At 47.6% G+C, this 18,649-nt stretch overlaps 1 protein-coding gene across 11 annotated transcripts in view; it reads right to left on the bottom strand.

The window, feature by feature from the left end:
* LOC140662291 (microtubule-associated protein tau-like) overlaps nucleotides 1–18,649 on the bottom strand; it is a 57,548-nt gene that overhangs the window by 26,818 nt on the left and 12,081 nt on the right. For 10 of the 11 annotated variants that reach the window (XM_072885584.1, XM_072885583.1, XM_072885592.1 and 7 more), the window contains exons 2-3: nucleotides 1,760–1,848; nucleotides 314–400 (exon numbers count right to left, since the gene is read on the bottom strand). In XM_072885584.1, coding sequence (XP_072741685.1) covers nucleotides 314–400; nucleotides 1,760–1,832 — 160 coding nt within the window. In that variant the 5' untranslated portion in view covers nucleotides 1,833–1,848. Of the gene's footprint in view, nucleotides 1–313; nucleotides 401–1,759; nucleotides 1,849–14,356; nucleotides 14,379–18,649 lie in introns of those variants that run through there. The other variant, XM_072885586.1, reaches the window with a different exon arrangement.

The raw sequence follows: 18,649 nt of genomic DNA, 5'->3' as shown, positions 1-18,649 counted from the left end.
GCTGAGCTAACGGGCCCTTGCAGTCACTGTGTAAAAAGTCTTCAGGAAACAAACCACAAGCAACTTCCTGAACTATAATAAACACTTCACCTTCTCTTGCCTTCCAACCCACTCTCCACCTTTAACACTCATTATCTCACTCTGCAGAGTGGCAAACATCACTTGTGATGAGACCAATGAAGAGCATTTGTCCAAGAGTGCGGACACTCCTCCTCAGAAACCCCACCAGACCACGGCACGGCGAGTCTTTCGGCAAGGTTTACCACGACCCCATCCATCATGGTTTCAAAGCAGTAAGTCAAAGAGCTCCCACCTTCCGTAGTTGGGGTGCTCTTAGCGTCAGATGTTTCAGAAACAGGCTCATCCGATCCATCATCGACTGGTATCTGAAGGGGATAGCCTGGAAAACATTCAAATACTTAGAACAAGTCCTTGGCTATGAATTATGGCCTGTGCGTTACAAACTCTGATTGCCCAGATCCACAGCAGCAAGAAACTAATTGGAGAGTATAAAACACCTGAACTAATAAGCAAGCAAAGCGTGAAAATGCCAACCAAAAGCACCAGTGTCATCACCAAAAGGAACAAGTGGAAACCCATCAGCAAAAGAAAAGCCCAGTGAACCGGACAGCTAGAAACAGCAAAGCATGGCACAAGCAGGAAAGGAGATCTTAGCAACATAAGCAGAAAAGATGTACAACTTCTGAGTCACTGTTGTCCTCTCTGCCATTTCTGGAGCCACTAGCCTCCCTCCCAGAGCAGGCTGCTGAACACTTCCATGATGCGTTAATTCTAATCATTGCAAACCAGCAAGTCTTTGTAAAGGGCTTGGCATAGCACGCAACATACTGCGCAAAGACTTGGTTGCAAAAGTCATCTTTTGGAAGAGCAGGGCAAGAGGCACAAGTCTCCTCTCTGAGAACTGGAGAAAATGACTTGGAAAAGAAGATTCAAACTAACATAAGCAAAATCCCTGGGAACCTGTGATGTGCGAAGCTGAGGCTGTAAGCTGAGAGGAGCTATCAGACTGAAATGCATTACAGAACCTGGGATGAATGGATGCTATGGATTCTCTCCAGGACAGAAGCAATCCATTTATCTGGTGTAAGGTGTGTCCAAAGCACCTCAAGAAAAGAAAATTAAGATGATGTTTATATGGAGCATAGCCAGGACTGAGTCCCACCAAGTTTGCTGGTGCTATGTGGGTTTCCAAGCTCAATTGTGGAGCATGGTGGAATGAGAAAGGAAAGGCTTCTTGAGAAATGCAGGTCTGACATATGGGGCGAAAGACTCTTGCATGGCGCCCGCTCCCAGAGCCCTCTGTTCAGTTCTCCCCATCTCCCTGTGCAGGTGAGAAAAGCAGGCAGCAAGCAGCATCCTTGAGCTGTGTCTCCAAATAAAAGCAGTACTGTTTTTTATAGCAAACTAAGGAGTGAACACAGAAACACACATTTGCAAAGCTGCAGCAAATAAGATCATGACTAGTCTGGATACTGGGAATTGGTCTGCTCTTGCTGGGCAATGATATCAAAGAGCAGCATTTTCCTATGACTACGAACATCAGAGCATCTCGTGGGCTACCCACTGTCCACTGGCTGCAGCCAGCTGATCCACGGTAACCTTCCAGACACACATACCATCTCCTCCTGGCCATCCCCAAGGACCCCTCGCACGCTGGCCCTGCTCTCCCCACTTAGGTCATTCTCTCAGCAGTGGGCAAGGCAGGTACTTTACACCATCTCCTCCTGGAGGTGCTCACCTGATGGGATGTGCTTCTCCTGGCCAGCTGCGTGATCCTCCATCATGGTGATGTCCTGACGCTGCTCCGCCATCTCTCAGCAAAGTTACCTGAAGAGGAGAGTAAAAACAAACACCCATCAGGCAAAACCTGACACGACACACCTTCATCTGGAGCCCAGTTGGTGCGCTCCCATCTACTGCTCCACGAGACAATTTTGGTTTGTCAGCCAATTTCCAGGAGCATTAAACATTCTATTGCAAGCAATCAGCCAACAACAGCCAACCACCTTTTCAGCCACTGTAAGTGGATATCTACTTTGTTCCCTTTTCCTGATGAGCCCTGAAATCACACCATTGTGCTCGGGGAAGGTCACAGCTCAAGATACGTGTTACCTATTGGGTTTCACACCAGTGTTGAAATACTCCCCGGACCATCTAACGCTAGTGCCTCCAAATTCACCAGGAGCATGTTTTGTCCAAGGTCATCAAGTGGAGGGGGACAGCAGGAAGGGAGTGCTAACATGCCAAACTAGCATCTAAAAGGGCTGCGCCAGCCAGACCACTCTTCAGCAGGGCTGCACCAAGCTTGCAGCACAAGAGGTCAGGGCGATCCATACTCAAGACAGAAAAAATTCACCTATGGGCATGAGCAAAAAGGAAAACATGGATTTTGCATAAAAGACATACAAAGGAGCAAATGTTCCTTGTGAACAAAGGAGAAGTCTAAGTATTTCTGCACAAGCAAAAGCATGTGCCAGTCACTGCATCCACCACAATAAGGATATAGGCAACTTCTGCCCAGCTGCACCATCAAAATTCCACAGGTATTTAAGATGTCCCAAGCAAAATGACCATCCTGGTGCACACAGGACACTGCTCGGCCACCGTTTTGTCACAGGTGATCACCGGGAGCAGCGTGCTTAGTGCAGACGTACTTCTGCTGCACGCTCCAAACTCTGCATTTGCCAATTTAATCAGTTTCTCAACAGAAGTGCCTGCTGGCAAGGTGTGATGCTGCTGCAGGAAGGGATGCCTTCTACCCCTGTAGATACACCCAGCAGCGATACACAGCTATGACGATACGCTGATTGTCTTAAAAGCAATCCAAAAGCGACATACAGGGGTAAACCAGGACTCTCCAGAGATGGATTTGGACCAGGTACTCTTAGAGAAGAGGGTCTCACTTGGCTGTGGGTCTGAGAGGACAGCACAACACCTGCTTAACCCTGAATCCTTCCTGCAGTGCCCAGAAAGCCAACACCGTGGTATAGACTGAGGCACAGTAAATAGGTAAATAGGTCTGGACACTGGAGTGGAAGTAGAAAGGTGCTAAAATTCAGAGTTATTTTTCTAACATGTATTTATCTGCAAAAGGAAATGAAGTCGCCAAGAAACATTATCCGCTTCTGTGAAGCGGGGACCGTGTTTCTCCTCATTCTCCACACTGGTTGGACAGACCTTGCTTTTAGTTGACTTCCTAATAGCTGATATAATTACAGCCATTGGCAGTGATTAATAACCAGCTATTAGTGTAATCGCACGTTTTCCATGACCGTCAGGAGTGAATGAATCCAGCAATGAAGCTCAGGTTACCAGCAGCAAGGAAGCAAACTCATGTGGTTTTGTTTGCTGGCAATAAATTAACTGGATATATGGAACTACGCAAGAGAAACTCCAGTGCTAGTAACCAGATCTCTCACCCAGCTTTTTTTAAGCCTTAGCAAGATGACTATGGAATTTAATTTCTGCCTTAGACAGCTACAAAGCCATTTGACAGAACTGTACCAAGTAAGTTCAAGAACTTGCCCTGAAAGGAAATCACCCATAAAAATGGAAGTATAAAATATGAAAGAATTAAGTACCTAATTTTTGCCCCAAAAATGGTGGGCCCTAATTATTTGGACATATGGCTGCCCTCCTCCCAGAGCTCAAAGGGTCATATTGATTATATCATTATGATTGATCTCATCTGGCCACCGCTTGATATTATTTACAGGTCTATTTAGCACTGAAATAATAAAATATAACATTAAGCTAGTGTACAGGCCACAAAAGCAACTTGGGCATCAACATGAGTGTCAAATGACACACAAATGTGCTGCTCTTGTGTGTGTCTGTTTGTGTGTGTGCATGTACAGAAGAGTGAGCGCTCTGCCCCAACGCACACACGGCACTGGGTACAGTTTTCCCCACGCACTGCCCTGTTTGTTGGTAGGAAAACATGGATGGGAGAAGCAGGTCCTACTCCACTCACAACTGGTGGTCCCTAGCAGTCCTCCCAGCCCAGCTCAGTTCACTAAACTTCTACAGATATTAACATCTTTGCTTCCCAACTGCAGACCCAGAGGCAAACCACTCACAAATCCGCTGTGCTGGATTTAAATGAGGCTTACTGTTTCCTTATTCTGCCTCCTTTTCTCTCTTCCTCCCACCTGTTTTTTGGAGAAGAGCAATTAGTGTCTCCCCCAATCTCCCTGGAAAGATACATTTAGTTCTTTCTTGCCTCTGGACAAGAATTTCCTGGGACACCATCCAGAGAGAACTCCTAGCTTGACAGCTAGTGAGCTTGCATACCCTGCCAGAGGCTCATCTGCTGGCTCCATGGACAGCATCCGACATAGCTGAAGATCTTCCACTTTTCCTCTGAATAGAGTATTTAGCATCTGTGCAACCCTGGCACAGCAGCAGTGAGCCATGATTCAGCAAAGGCCGGTGGATCTGCTGGCGGGCGCACAGGGCCGCATGGTCGCAGGGCTGACTGTCGCCCCGCTTCCTGCTGACCTGCCAGTGCCAGGGCTTGTCAGCACAAAGAAACCGCCGGGTGTTTTTCAGAGAAGCTGATGATCTTGCTATCTGTCTGAGCTTTGCGAGAAGGCCTTTAACACTGTGCTGCTCACAGCCAGGCAGAGATAGCCCCCGTTCCCACTGAGCTCCACGCATGGCAGGATTCAGCCATCTGAGAGCTAAAGGACTGGAGATGGGCTCGGGAGGATGTGGCCATTAATTTTTCAGAGACAAGAGAGAAAGGGCTGCCTTTTCTGTTACAAGGAAAAAAGCATGACCAAAAGCCACAAAGATCCATCAAAAAACCACTCAATGGGACCCTGAGAGCACCGGAAACCTGGCTGCAGCTTACGAAACACCCTGGATGCTCATTCATTTGGACACGGTGATTTTGGGGACTGATACATGGTTTGCTATGGAGAGCAGAAGCATCTCCCAGCAGATGAAGCACAATGTCCTCCCGCCGTGTCTGCAGCATGGCAGGCAGAGGAGCGGAGTCACTCTGTGCCTGAGCCACTGTGTGCAGCAGTCGGTGGTGGAGAAGAACAAAAACTCCTCAAACTGGCACGAGCCAAGGGGCAGGGAGGGGGATCCAGCTCCCACACGGTTCCCACAGCATCTTGCTTTTAGCTGAAGAAATGCCCACTCAACAGATGCCTTTCTCACAAGCGCTGCCCCTCCTGTGCAGCTCGGGAAGCATTTCCTACAGCTTGCCCTCCAAGGCCTGGCAGGGCTGAGATTTAAACCCATTACAATAGGGCTGATGAAATTTCATCAGCACCAGATAAGCAAATAACTAACATTGAGTGCACAAAGCAATTCAATGGGTAAGTACGACTGAGCTGCCACCGCCATTATCTCTAAGCTGCAAAGCTCTCCCAGCAGAATTTGAAATACACAGGCCATATAATCATACAGTCCTATTCACCAGGAACGTCATCTATAAAGACATTTTATGCCTCTCCAATGGATGCTGAACTTCATTCTCTCCCTCTTTCTTTTTCCTCCATTGTAGAGGGCAGCTAAAAGCATTGCTCAGTCAGAACCACACTGATGATGCACACGGTTTTGGGACAGATCTGTCCAGCTGAAACCAAGAAGCAAAACTGAATTGCTTGTATCCAAAACCCTTCTTATTCTAGTTGGGAAAGTCTCAGCTTTGCTTCGGGTTTTCACTCAGGTAATAAATTCATATGACTGAAGAGAATTTAAACCTTATTAAAACCGCATATTTTAAACAAAGACGGTCTGAAAATTGCACATTTGAAAAACTACTTTGAATTCTGAAAAAAAGTCTATAATGATAATCCTGTTTCTCAAGTGGGGGAAGGGGAAATCCCTCTTGGGGAAAAACATAACATTAAGGGGAAAAAATGTTCTAAAAAACTATAAAACCAGCCCCACCTTGAAGCAATGGTTCAGTAATGAATAATTACAGCAAGGATAGCTGCGCAGAGATAAACTTCAGCAGCACCCTTTGCATGACAGATAAAGCACAAACCCTCCTAAGAATCTTATCCACTTCCAGCAGAACTATTCTTGTTAAACAAGGACACTATCTAAAAAGCAACAGCCTATCCCATAATTAACAGCTCCACCAAATCTCACATTTTTCAAACCCGCAGCCCGCCTTTCGAGAGAAGAGGCGTACCGAGCAGTCATTTTGAGCTGTGCAACAAGGCACCTGAGCAGGCAAGTAGGGGGGGCAAAGTTTTTATTGCCAGGAGCAGGAGAAACACGCTGATTCTGGCAGTGCAGACTCAGCCCCCAGCACCTCTGGTGTTTGCTCTGTATGTGCAACCTAGGTAGGGCCCTGAGCATAAATCCAGTTTGTCCGAGAGGTGAGTTTAACTGGTAAGAGCCCAGCCATCTCCTGCCACCAAATGCAATTGCTTTGCCATTCGCATCAGTGTTAAGATGAGACGCAGGCTGGCACACAGCATATTTCACTCCCAGGCTTGGAGATGCTTTCCTAATGATAAAGGATTACAAAACAGTGGCCTCCAAGCCTCCAACTGGTTTGGGAGTTGAATATTGCCATCCCCACCTTCAGGCCAGCGTAACCTGGAGAGGAGCAGATATTCCAATTTGCCGTAACAGGGGTGGGCTGGAGGTGTGCGTGGATCCATCGGCAGAGCAGAGGGAGCGCAGGGTGGCTTGTGGCATTCAGGCCACGGGGCGACTCTGGATGCACTTCCCCATGACTTGGCCAGCTAAGCTCAGCATTGCGGTAACCAGGAGCAACTCTCACAGCATTTGAACAGCATTTCACGGCTGAAGCGGGCCCCAGAACAGTCCCTGCAGGCCTGTGTTGTACAAAATGTTAGGGGCTAAAAGCCAAAATAGCAATTTACACCCCAACGGGCCCAAAGCATGCAGGACCAGTAAGGAAAAGCCTTAAGTGAAATGATGCAAACCTTTAACAGCCATTGACAGCACTGAAGTTTAGGTCAGGAAGTGAAAGCTATTAGTCAGCTCAAGGTCCACAAGACAACTAAAAAGGAAAAAAATTACAATTTTCCTTGTGGAAAAAAAATACAATTTTCCTTGGGGAAAAAAAATACAATTTTCCTTGTGGAGTTTAGCAAGGATACTGAAAGCAACATCACTCCTCTCTCAGGAGGTTGCAGAGTTCTGACAGTAAAGCCTATCAGCTTTATGTGATGGTTCCCACACTGCCTGCAAAACCACGCACCGCTTTTTGTCCAACACCCACAAAGGTCTCCGTGCCAGCCCGCAGCCAGCCTGATTTTGCTTTATTTGCAAGATGCACTGATCGTGACTCGAGACACCAGAGCCACATCCCTGACACCGTCCTGCATTTGTGCCCAGGAGAACTGAGCCAGAAATAAAAGCACTGCTCTTCTTCCACTGCCTATTCTGCAAATTTATTTTCTAAATAGCTTGTTAGGCTTGAAGGCATCAATAAAATGGCTTGGTCTGGTCTGTCAGCAGAAGTAAAAGCTACTAGAGCACAGCTGGGCTGGCACTGTTTTGAGTAAAGCCAACTGCTCAATTCATGGCAACCTCCCACCCCAGCACAACCCACACATGTGAAAACCGGTCCAAATGAAACAACTGCTGCATCCTTCCTCCAAGAGGAACTGTAACAACGGCTACAAATACTATTTCATAAAGAGGGAAGGAGAATGGGGAAGGCCTATGCAAACCGGGATTAAGAAAGAAAATTAAATCAATAAATGAATGAAATAGATGAGAAGTTCCCGGCTAGAACACATTTAAGCCCTGTTTATAGGGCATAAACCAGCCCCAGGTGTTGGAAAGAAATTTCTCCCATAAAGCAGCATGTTTCTCCTGCCTGGTGACCCCCCTGCGCTGCAGATCACGAGGCCACATGGCGCTACACAGCCCCATGCCCCGTCTGCAGCAGCAATTCCTGCACAGCCAGTGAACAGGCACCCCAGACGTCTTTCTGGAGCGCAGTCAGGACACATCACCACCAGCACAAAGACACAGCAGAGCCCTCATTCTGCTGCTGCTCAGGCTAACCACCAGCAAACCACGCACAAAGCCTCCAGCACTCTCCGCCTGGGAAGATTTAGATCCCAAATTAAGTCGGGCAGCCCAAAGTCTTAATCCCTTGGCAATAGGTTTCTCCGCAATGAAAGGTAAATAAAATCAGGGCTGAAAACAACGTACCCTATTGAGAGTGGCCCAGTGGCAGAGGGGGAAGAAAGCAGATGCCGGGGACCACACAGCTGTGCTTCGGTGGCGCTCAGCCTTGCGTAATCTGTGCCAGACAACATCATTAGCACTGTCACAAAGGAGCACAAAAACGCATCCCCTCAACCCTTCTGGTGCCAGGAGATGAGTGCTCCCACGATGCCCGTCCAAGAAAAGTGGGTCAGCAGCTGCACCCCACTCACCCGTGGGCCCAGCACCACGCAGGGCTACAACCGCAGCCCAAGGATCAACGGGACACAATCCGACAGCCGCCGTTTCTGAACGGCCACGGGATTATCCCCAATCACAGAGGAAGAGGCAGAGTCTCGATCTGCAGCAATTGAAACTGTGCAGCTCCAGGGATCACGAGTCTGGGAACTAATGGCTCAATTTACATACACACAAATCCCAAAATAAACTAGGCGTTGGCAGATCTGTTTGCAGCTGGGTGCGGGGGTTACTAGCCACACATTGGTAAGAAAACAGAGGAAAGAAATTTCAGCAGAAGGTGAGTGCAATGATTTGCACACTCTGGTACTCATCACCAGGTCCAACTGAGCAGCTCCATCTTTCACACCAGCCACAAAATGTCCAAGCAGTCACCCAGCTAATTTCCAGACACAGGCAGAGCAAAGCCTCTTGGCTACTGTGTCTTCTGCTCAGCTGCAGCAGTGTCTTCCTTCTCCGTTATTTAATCAGTAAGGGCAGTAAGCACCCACCCTTGTTACTTGAAAATGAAAATTCAACAAACATGAGCTATCTAAGTGTTACCTCTGAAAGGTGATCAAACACAAACAGGGTTTTAAAAAAAGCATCATTCCATCTGAATTACTTAATTAAAATGGAGTGACAGCCCCGTGAAATAACATCAGCCTGAAAGGCTGTTCATAATTCATAAGCAACTTCCTTTTCATCTCCTTTGTGTACTTTTCCAAGTACTGTTTTTTCAAGAAGCTGACAGAGGAAAGAATATGGATGGTGATCTCATTAATCGCAAGCACTGCCTAATATGCAGTGAGTTGAGAAATTACATGGAGTTTCAAGTTATCTAGTCAAGAGGCTAGAAAAAACTTCCTTCAGGTTCGAAGATAGACAAATGCCTCTTAGAACAAAAGGAGGGAGTTGCAAAAGAAATAGTCTCCAAAATGCACCTTCATTTTTTTTCACATTTTTTCCATGTTATAGTTTAAGTGACTCCTTGGTGGCCTGGAACTTTTGACACCTTTCCCTGGGGGCAGGACACCTTCCATGCAGACATGAGATGGGTTTGAGTTCATAGCAGAACAGCTTTGAGGCAAAGGAGCCTCATCACAGCAAGGGTGGTCACATTGGCTTCATGCACACCCATTTGGGACCTGAAGGTTACTGAGACCAGGTAATAAACAACTCCCACACCAGCTAATGACGTATTACCAAGTCTGGAAAGGAGACGGGGAAAGGGGAGAGTGGGAACACTGAGGGCTAAGAAGCCCCAAGCAATGAGATGCCACGATTCTGTACAAACAGCATCAAAAGGGAACAGAAAAGCTGGGTTCAAAGGCACAAGAGCGCAGGGAACGGTCAGTAAATAGCCCTTACCAATCTAACCTCTCCACAGCCAAGAGCTCTGGAAGCTAACTGCTGGGGGTCACCAGCTGGCAAAGGTCTCCAGGGCACGCTCATGGCTAGAGAAAAGCCAAGGGATACTCACGTGCTGACAAGTTCCTCAGTGTTGCTGAGAATTAAACTAACAGAATTTGCCATCCCAAATCAGCTTAGGCCCAGTTCAGCAGCTGCCTCCAAGCAGGGTGGCAATTAGGAGACCAGATTATCCAGGCACACAACTCTAGCCCATGGCCCGAGCTGCAAGAGTAGCTGGACCCAGGAGATCGGAAATGGTTTTATCTGCATGTCTCTTCTCTGCCCAAATAAAAGGGCACCACAAACACGGCCTCTTCCAAGAACAGGAATGTGCTGGGAATTGTTTGAGGGAACATACACAAGTGTTTTGCCATGTAGGAATATTAACCCTAAATCTTTCACCAATTGCTATTGACAGAAGCACAAGGTGGTTTACCAAAGACATTGTTATTCCCATCTTCCCTGCAAGGGGAACAGAGGTGAAAAGGCTTGTCACAGAGCAGGCTGGGGACAAACCAGAGTGGAAGCCAGGCTCCCACAGACACCACAACCTGCGTGCCCCCAGCTGCACTGCTCTCCTTCAGGCACGGCTCTCTGGAGCACCACTTGAGTAGAGAAACCAGAGGAAGCTCCCGGGGATGCTACAGGGACAGACGGGCAGCAAGGCTCCACCTTTACCTCACCTGAAACCTGAGCACCTCCGTACCAACCTGCAGCATCTACTGCCGCTATTAGTATCTTCCTTCCTTGATCTTTTACCCCTTCTTACCTTTCTTTTTCGATTTTTGTCTGGCTTATCTGAGCACGTCAAACCCAGCCTTTTGCAACACCACTACAGCAGGCCCCCCCACCCCAGCTTTCTCTGTGCACTTACAGGAGGGCATTGAAGGGCGACCGCTGCCTGGGGAGGTGTCAGCACTCCGGATCACCCTTCTCATTCCGTACTATGATGCAAAGATCAGGCTGTCTCTAAGTCCACTAACTTTAGCTAGATTAAAGCTCTGATTAGAGGGGCTTAGATGGCAGCAAAAAAGGAAGCAACGGTAGTTTTAAAGCTTGCCCTGTCTGTTCAGCAGGCTCTTCATGAATAGAAGGAAGAGAAGCCTCTTTAGCAGGGATTTACGAGGCTACCTTCGGATTTCTTCTCAGCCCCCTGCTAGAGAATCTTGCAGTCATGCATTTCACAGAGCCATGAGATGGTCTATGGGTAGATAAATTCTTCCTCCCCCAAAATCCTGCTTGCCTGGGAAGCCTTTAAGCAGTTGAACATGTAGAGCAGATAAAAGAGAAGGCAGGAGATCTTATTTACCAGCTAATTCTCTTTGACTCTTCCCATCCCAGGCTCAGCCCAACCCGCTGGAAATCACAGCATCTTCCTGCTGCTGCAGGTTTTAAGGCGTGCTCACCAGCATTCAGGCTTGTACCCGTCATTATTCACTTAATAGAAAATGGAGGAAGCCTAATATTTCCCCTGCACTGCCTTTCAAAGGCCACGCTGCATGCTGAGATGTGGCTGAACTGCTATGCATGGCAGTATGGCAAAGTCCGCAGACAGTGTCACCAGTTGCTGGGAGGAGCTGCTCCCCCAGCCTGCCCGCTGCCACCAAAAAGAATCCAGCAGGGAAGGAAACACAAGTCAACATGTTCTTAGCATGTTACTTTCCAGCAATAGCAGAAAAGCAATGTTAATGTGTGCCAGGACAGGGAGAGGGAAAAGAGGAAAGAAAAGTTCCCGAAAATGCCACTGCAGTCTGAATGAATTAGGACAGTCAACAGCACAACAGCGTTCTGCCCCATCAAAAGTCTCCTTTACCTTGGCTGGCAAATTACACCGTGAGGAGGAAGAAATTGCTTTCCTGAGAGATTGCATTGCCTAAAGAAAGAAAAACAGGCATCCATCCCCACTAACCGACGGCTGCCGCACTCCTCTCTGTCGCTCACATGGAACAATTACAAAGGATGCTCCCATGATAAGCAGTTGAGAAAGGTCCCTTTCACACAGCAGTTGGTGGTAAAAGGAGTCTGGCAGGGCTCATCTGGTCTGTGGACGCTTACAATCTACCACAGGCAAGACTATTAGTGTGGCCAGCAGTTTCTCATGGTTATCACAATTTTCTTCATTAATATGAGGTCAGAAACAAACTGACAGGACTTATTTCATGCTCCAGTGGGTACCACAACACATCCCAGGGCAGGGGAAGGCTGACAGATACAGGATCACTCCCATTTTCCTGAACACAGCCAATTTGGGAGGGCACTGAGCACTGTCACACCCTTCTTGGGTTCCCAGACAGAGCTCCTGAAATGCAATTCAGTCAATCAAAGAGCTGAAAAATACCCCAAAATTCGCTTTTTATTAGCCAGTCAGGCACCAACACTGTCAAACAAACAGGAGGGTGAAAATAACCATGCTGGGTGACAAGACAGCATGGAGCGGAGCTCGCAGACGGGTGCTCACTCCACCTAGCAGGTGTGGGACATGATCGACCGAAGTGCCAGATAAAGGCGTTTCTAGCAGGTTAGTGAACAGTGACTCCTCGAAAGCAGCTCCACTGTTCATCTCCACGCAAGCTTTCCAGCACCGTCTCCATTTTACAACCTACTGCTTTGCAGCACAGCCGAGTGCTGTAGGACCCAGCAGAGATGACTGCCAGTGCGAGAACCAAAGCTCTGCTAATTTCCTTTCTCCGCAGAGTTTTGTAGTGGCACACGTACAACAGCATCCATTTGGTGCACCGGAGCCATGGGCTAGAGAAATGTCTGAAACCTGGTGTGAACATGGGATCAAATACAAGCCCTGAGCCATCTGCAGAGTGCACACACCATCAGCACACTCTGCACTGAAGAGTTTAAGTTAAATGTTCTGCATTTAAGTGCAAAAATTGTGGAGTCCACTGCAAGGAGAGAAACCCCCTGCAGTACTCACCTGCCTTCCCGCCAGTCCCATGAATCTTTTCTTTCTTTGCTGCAGGAGGAAGCAGCCCCTGTCCACCATCGCTGCAGTGCACAGAGCCAGGGCCCTCAGGGACACACAAGCAGGATTAAGCCTTCCTGCGCTGGGAAGGGCCACATCCTGCACTTTCCAGAAGCTGCTCCAGCCAGCTGGCCTCAGCGCAAGCAGCGAGCGGGCTGCACACCAGCTTCCTTCCCCTACCTCTCTGTGCGCAAAGGCAGGCGATGCTGCTGTGTTTGGTGCTAGGCTCAAAGGATGTTGACACTGAGAAGAGATCAATGTGCAACCAGAAGCCTCATAAATTAAGATAATTTAATGAGAAGGAAACTTCACTTACACCTGTAAATGGACTTGAAGATCTGGGTACTTGCTATCGCCTTCCACGTCAACCAAGCTGGTAACGTGCATGCATGCTGTGCAGCACCACAGGAAGGGCCGAAAATATGTGGTGAAAAGCACAGATACCTTGGCCTCAGAGCAGCAATGTTTTGATTTTTGAGAGATCCAAAGAGTGAGGCCCCTACCTCAAAACTGGGCAGAGCAAGGCTGCAATTCAACAAGCCAGGCTCAGACCACACTGCTTGGTCCCACCCTTATTCCTTACACCACCAGCACTGCTCCAACACCCCACTGGGAGGTGGTTCAAGGCACTAACCCAGCAGAAACTGAACCTCTCACAAGCAGAAGTTGTGTGTGACAGTAGTGCTATGGGTCATCTCACCCCAGCTTTGAAGCACCAACGTAGCAGAAGGGGAAAGCACAAGAGGCCAGCACTGTGCCAGCACTAACCACCATCCAGCTGCACCTTGAGCCCCTCCAGGTTTTGCCTCCGGCTTGAAAAAGATGCTGTCAAGACACAAGGTATGTGTTTATTGCTTACTTTGATCTCAGCTGCTCCTCTTTCTTTGATTTCACAGTGCTGACAACATTTGCTGCACCCTGACAGAAGTTCTGGGAATATTCAATGCTGCCACAGTAATGAAGATATTAAATATAAAAGATTCATCATGCCCCAGCTCTAGCCTACAAATGCAAGTGATCCTAGTCAGAGTGGATGGGACAGAACCAGGAAAGTTCAGCTGTGGACAATGTTGCAGGAGATTTTCTCAGGGCAAGGAAAACATTCAAGGTATTTTCTCAGATTGGGCCTTCATTTCTTAAGTTATTTTGAGCTGTTTCAACACACGGATAGAAATTAAAACGATGACAACAGCACCATCTGCTCCAGCTACTGCCACACCACCGGGCTGGCATCGCTCTTGCAGTGACAGAAAGCCTGTCCTAGGGAAGAAGCCAAGCCAGGGGAGTTTTCTTAGGGAGCACTATTTTACTTCTACGGGTTCCAAGCCTGCAGAGCTTCTGGCTGCAAAGATTGCTAATGCAGAAGTGGTCTACAGCATAGAGGCTTCTGCTACTGCCACAAGGAACAGGGAGGGAATGGGCAGGGTGTCCAAGCAGTTGGGTTAAGCAGCGATGCTCGCTGTCTTCAGTAGTGGCAAGAAGCCCAGGTAAGCATCTCAGACACACATGTGCAGGAACAGGCATTACCAGCTTGCCTGAAAAACCACAGCTTACCACTGCAGAAGGAATACAGGTCTCTACGCATTACTTTTAGCCACTTGATACGCAAACTGGGTTCCAAATACTCTTTGGCCCCATAGCGTCCAGTTCCAGCACCCCCAAGATGACTGACAGCACTGGAACACAGCAAGATGCCTTATCAGGACGGTCTCTCTATAAATACAGGGGAAGGAGAGAGTCATGCATTCTTGACACACTGGTTTCTTACCCTAGAAAGAAACAAACATGCCAGATCTCACAAGCTTTCAGGGCTTTAGCACGACTTGTCCTCACCGCAGCAGTCACTGTGCACCAAGACAGGGCTCAGAGAAGGCCATTTTACCTTCTCCCTAGCTTTTCTGCATTATTTTTGCTTTTCATGACTAAGAGACACTTCAGATGAGGTCAAAAGTCAGAGTGTGTTCCCTGAATGCCTTTTTTTTTTTTTTTAAGGCCAAAGACACAAACAATAGGACATTCATCAAACGTTTCTGCTACGCTTACATCTCCCTTCTCATGTTATTGCATAACAGCAGAAAAAAACGCTGTTCCCTCAAAATGTTCACAACAGTATTTATTAAAAACTAAAAGCAGCATTTTTTTATTAAATCTGCATCAGAAGGATCAGTAAGAAGATAAATGCAGAAAAAAAATCCTAATCTGGAGGAGCTCAAGAAAAAAAAAAAGCACATCAGCAGGAGAGCACAGTCTAGGGACAAGTGCATGGTTCAACTCCTGACAGAGAGGGCAGGGACTGGGACATGCCAACCAAGTCGGTGAGCAATGGGGAAATGGGTGGGCACCCCAACAGGTTCACACCTCACTGAGCACCGGGAATGGCTGATCAAACTGCTCATGGGCTGCCGCAGTTCTGCCAAGGGTACCGGTGCCTGTTCTAGCTCCGAGTTCCATACACCATGCCACAAACAGCAAGTGAGAGGTGCAGTGGGAGATGGTAGTGTCTCCTGATACCCAGCACAAGTTAACAGAATTTGAGAGCCAGAGCTCTTGCTTCTAAAACAAAAACCCAACAGAAGCTGCATTTGTACCTTTATTTTTCATAACAAAGGAGCACAGTTTGACCCATGCTGAGGCATGAGACAAATAAGGATTTCCAAGTAAGGATGAACAGCAAATAAAAACCTTTTACACAAAACACATCCCTATTGAGCACTCTGATGTCTCTCTCCAGCTGGTCTTCGCCCAGTTTGGGCCACTCGGGATGACAATCAGGTAGCAATCTGTCTTGCCTTGCTTCTAGTTTTATCGAGCCGATGAGCAGATTTGCAACAAAAGCAGATGCAGGCAGCGTGTATAGTGACAATCCACATGGGAACCCAGACCATAAATTCAGCCAAAGAGTTGTAAAAGCATTATTTCCCCTCCCAAACCAAAGGCTAAAGAAGGAGCAAGTTTAAAAAAAATCAGAATCCATGTGCATTTCATCCTCCCCAGGAATTAGCTGGAAGCCCAGTTGGTGCCCATCTTCCTTTCCACAGGGATGAAGAGTGGAAATTGTCCAAATTTAAGACTGCCCCAAGTCTAGGAATTCAGGCTCAATCTTCCCCAGTACATTTGTTAAAAATAAATTAGGTGCAATCAGTCTCCTGAGGGATTTTATCCCCTTTCAGCTCTAAATGCAGCTCTGCTGTCACACATATGATATGTATAGAAGGACAGCCTGCTTCAGAGCCTTACTTCTTGCTTAAAATAATATTGCTCCTGGTCTCAGGTTACGAGGGATCCATTCATGTTCAGTAAGGTCATAGGCGCTCTCTAAATCACTAATACAAAGGCTGGAATAAACAGGGTTGCTGGTATTTCAGTAGTGCTTCTTTTTATTGCAGTGCGTGAATAGAGACAGACTATTTGAAGAGGCTCTGACCACACCTAGAGCCACCGCGCTTTGTCATTCCTTATCGAGGGAGGCAGAGAGGAGTTTACTGCTGGTGGGAGACGCTGCCTTCTGTTCTCACACTGACATCAGGCAGCAGCAAAGCAAACCCCACTGCAGCCCCACAGCTTTACCAGTCTTACAGAACTGCCCATTTTCACAGATGGGAAGCGTTCAAGGCATTTCTCTCTCTGCAGGCTACAGGACTTCAATGCCTTGCAATCCTTAGTTCTAAAACTCATTCTACACATGCCAACCTCCCTTCAACATCACCCAGGTATGCTCAGCTCCCTCTTGCTAATGAGGACCTTCTACTATTTCACCCAGGCCATTTCAAGCTATTTTGCAATGAGCATTTGTAAGGTGCTTTTCACCTGCACACAAACACTGCTACAACCACCATACAGGTTCTTCCATTTTCTTTATATCTTTATAGAGATACTTAAGCGCCAAGAGGCTCTTGGATGTTGATAGAGCAAACAAACCCATGGAGTCAAAAACCCCTCCATAAGGGGAGTACATGAGCAACAATAACAAATGAAACATGCTTTGGAGCTGAGCACGGACCTCAGACAGCCATGACAATAAACCCTATTATTAGACACAATAAAAGCAGTGACATATTTGAGAGATTAAACATTAATAAGTGCCTTCACATTAAACAGTATTCATTACTCTCTTCCCCTCTCGCCTGGAGGAACCTGGGGGAAGGGAGGAGCTGGCAAGGTAATTCAGCTGACACTAAAACAGGGGAAAGGCAAAACTCATGCAAAGTAGGCTACAAAAACATAAGATAAGGATGCAGTGATGACAGCTCAGCAGTGCTGCAGATGAGAGATTCCCAATGCTGGAAGCCCAGTACATCCTGCAGGGAGCTAGGCCCCATCTTGCTCCCAGCAAGTCCAGTTGCCGAGCTCTTGCCCAAGGCAAGGGCCAGGCAAGCACCGGCTGCCTCAGCGAAGAGGCTCCTAGGGGCACTGCAGAAGAACATGGATCTGGGTCCGCCAGGCAAGATTTAAAATGGAAGGGAAAGAGGACAGGAACAGGAAAGATTGATGAGAAAGGAAAGGAGACAGGACAGCATGCCCACATGTGCACATGGTGCTTGGATTTGGCAGGTGCCCAAGATGCACACACTGCTCAGCATGAGAACAAAACCTGGGAGCATCATGGTCGACTCCTTTCTCCAGCTCACAGTTGCCCTTTTCAGATCACCCATCCACCACCACAACCCCTGCAAGTCTCCTCTTCGCAAGCCCCAGAGTCAATCCCTTTGTCACAGGACAGGTCCAATACCCTCATTTTAGTCCCATCCGTTCTGAATCTGTTCGCTTGCATACTGATGGGCAGTGACTACAAGCAACACCACAGCTTGAGCAGCAGATCTTTAGCTGGACTTTTTACCTGCTTTCCTTTTTGTACCCAACAGCAACATTTATTACTTCTGCTTGCATACGCCTGCCAGGCTCTCCATTATTACACCAGAAGATGCCAAGGGAAAAGCGTGTGGTTTTCTGTCCAATTTGGAGATGTCCATTGTTAAAAGCTACTTCTACAAACCCCTCCAGCTAGCTCCAGGGCAGCATCATTTGTCATTCTGATGAGGCAGTAGGTAAAACCACATATAAAGAAGTAACTTCAGAGGGTAGAATTTGCTTAGGGTAAAGTCTGCCCTTGAATTCAAACTAAGTGGGAGCTGAAAATGAACCACAAAAGGCCATTCTGACTTCAGATTAAATCCCAGCCTTGGGCTCACTAACACCCATCTGACACCACAAGCTACAGCTACTGGCAGAGAGCACGTGAAGCTCCACTGCTGTAACACAACCACACAAGCCAGCTTCATCACAGGTCTCACCTTAAACCACAAAGGTAATTCAGTCCCAGCAACACTTAGCCCATCACATCCAGGATCTGCAGTGGGAGGGTAATAAAACACTCGGCACCTGCATGGAGCTAGTCAGCACTTTGTACAAGGTGGCTCAGCATTAGGAAAGGAACACGAGCCACATTTACATCTCTCAGGTTTCCTTTACTTCTGACCATACCAAAGTGAAGCACGCTTTCAGATAAAAGTTGCATTTTTATACAGAGGCTCCTCTTTGCCAGCCTGCACTGACAGATAACCCTGAGAGTTCGCAAAAGGCTAGAGCTACAAACCAGCCTCCAGGAAGCTCATCCTGCTGGATTATCCCTTCTCTTGGGACCATCTCTTCCGGCACACCCCTTCTGTCATCGCTATGTCCTTAAACTAACCATACAATGAAAACACCCACCTTGAGCCCTGCAAACCAGGACAGGAATGTTTCGTCACCTATAAGCCCAGTGCAAGCAAGTTTTCAGCCTGGACACGCAGTTCTGACACCGTCGTGTTGACATGCTGCTGATCACCACTCCCAAACCCTCCCGCTACC

Source organism: Ciconia boyciana, chromosome 22, assembly GCF_034638445.1.
Source record: "Ciconia boyciana chromosome 22, ASM3463844v1, whole genome shotgun sequence".
Taxonomy (NCBI): Eukaryota; Metazoa; Chordata; class Aves; order Ciconiiformes; family Ciconiidae; genus Ciconia; species Ciconia boyciana.
Note: the sequence above shows the minus strand (reverse complement) of the source record. Positions and strands in the feature narration are given on the sequence as shown.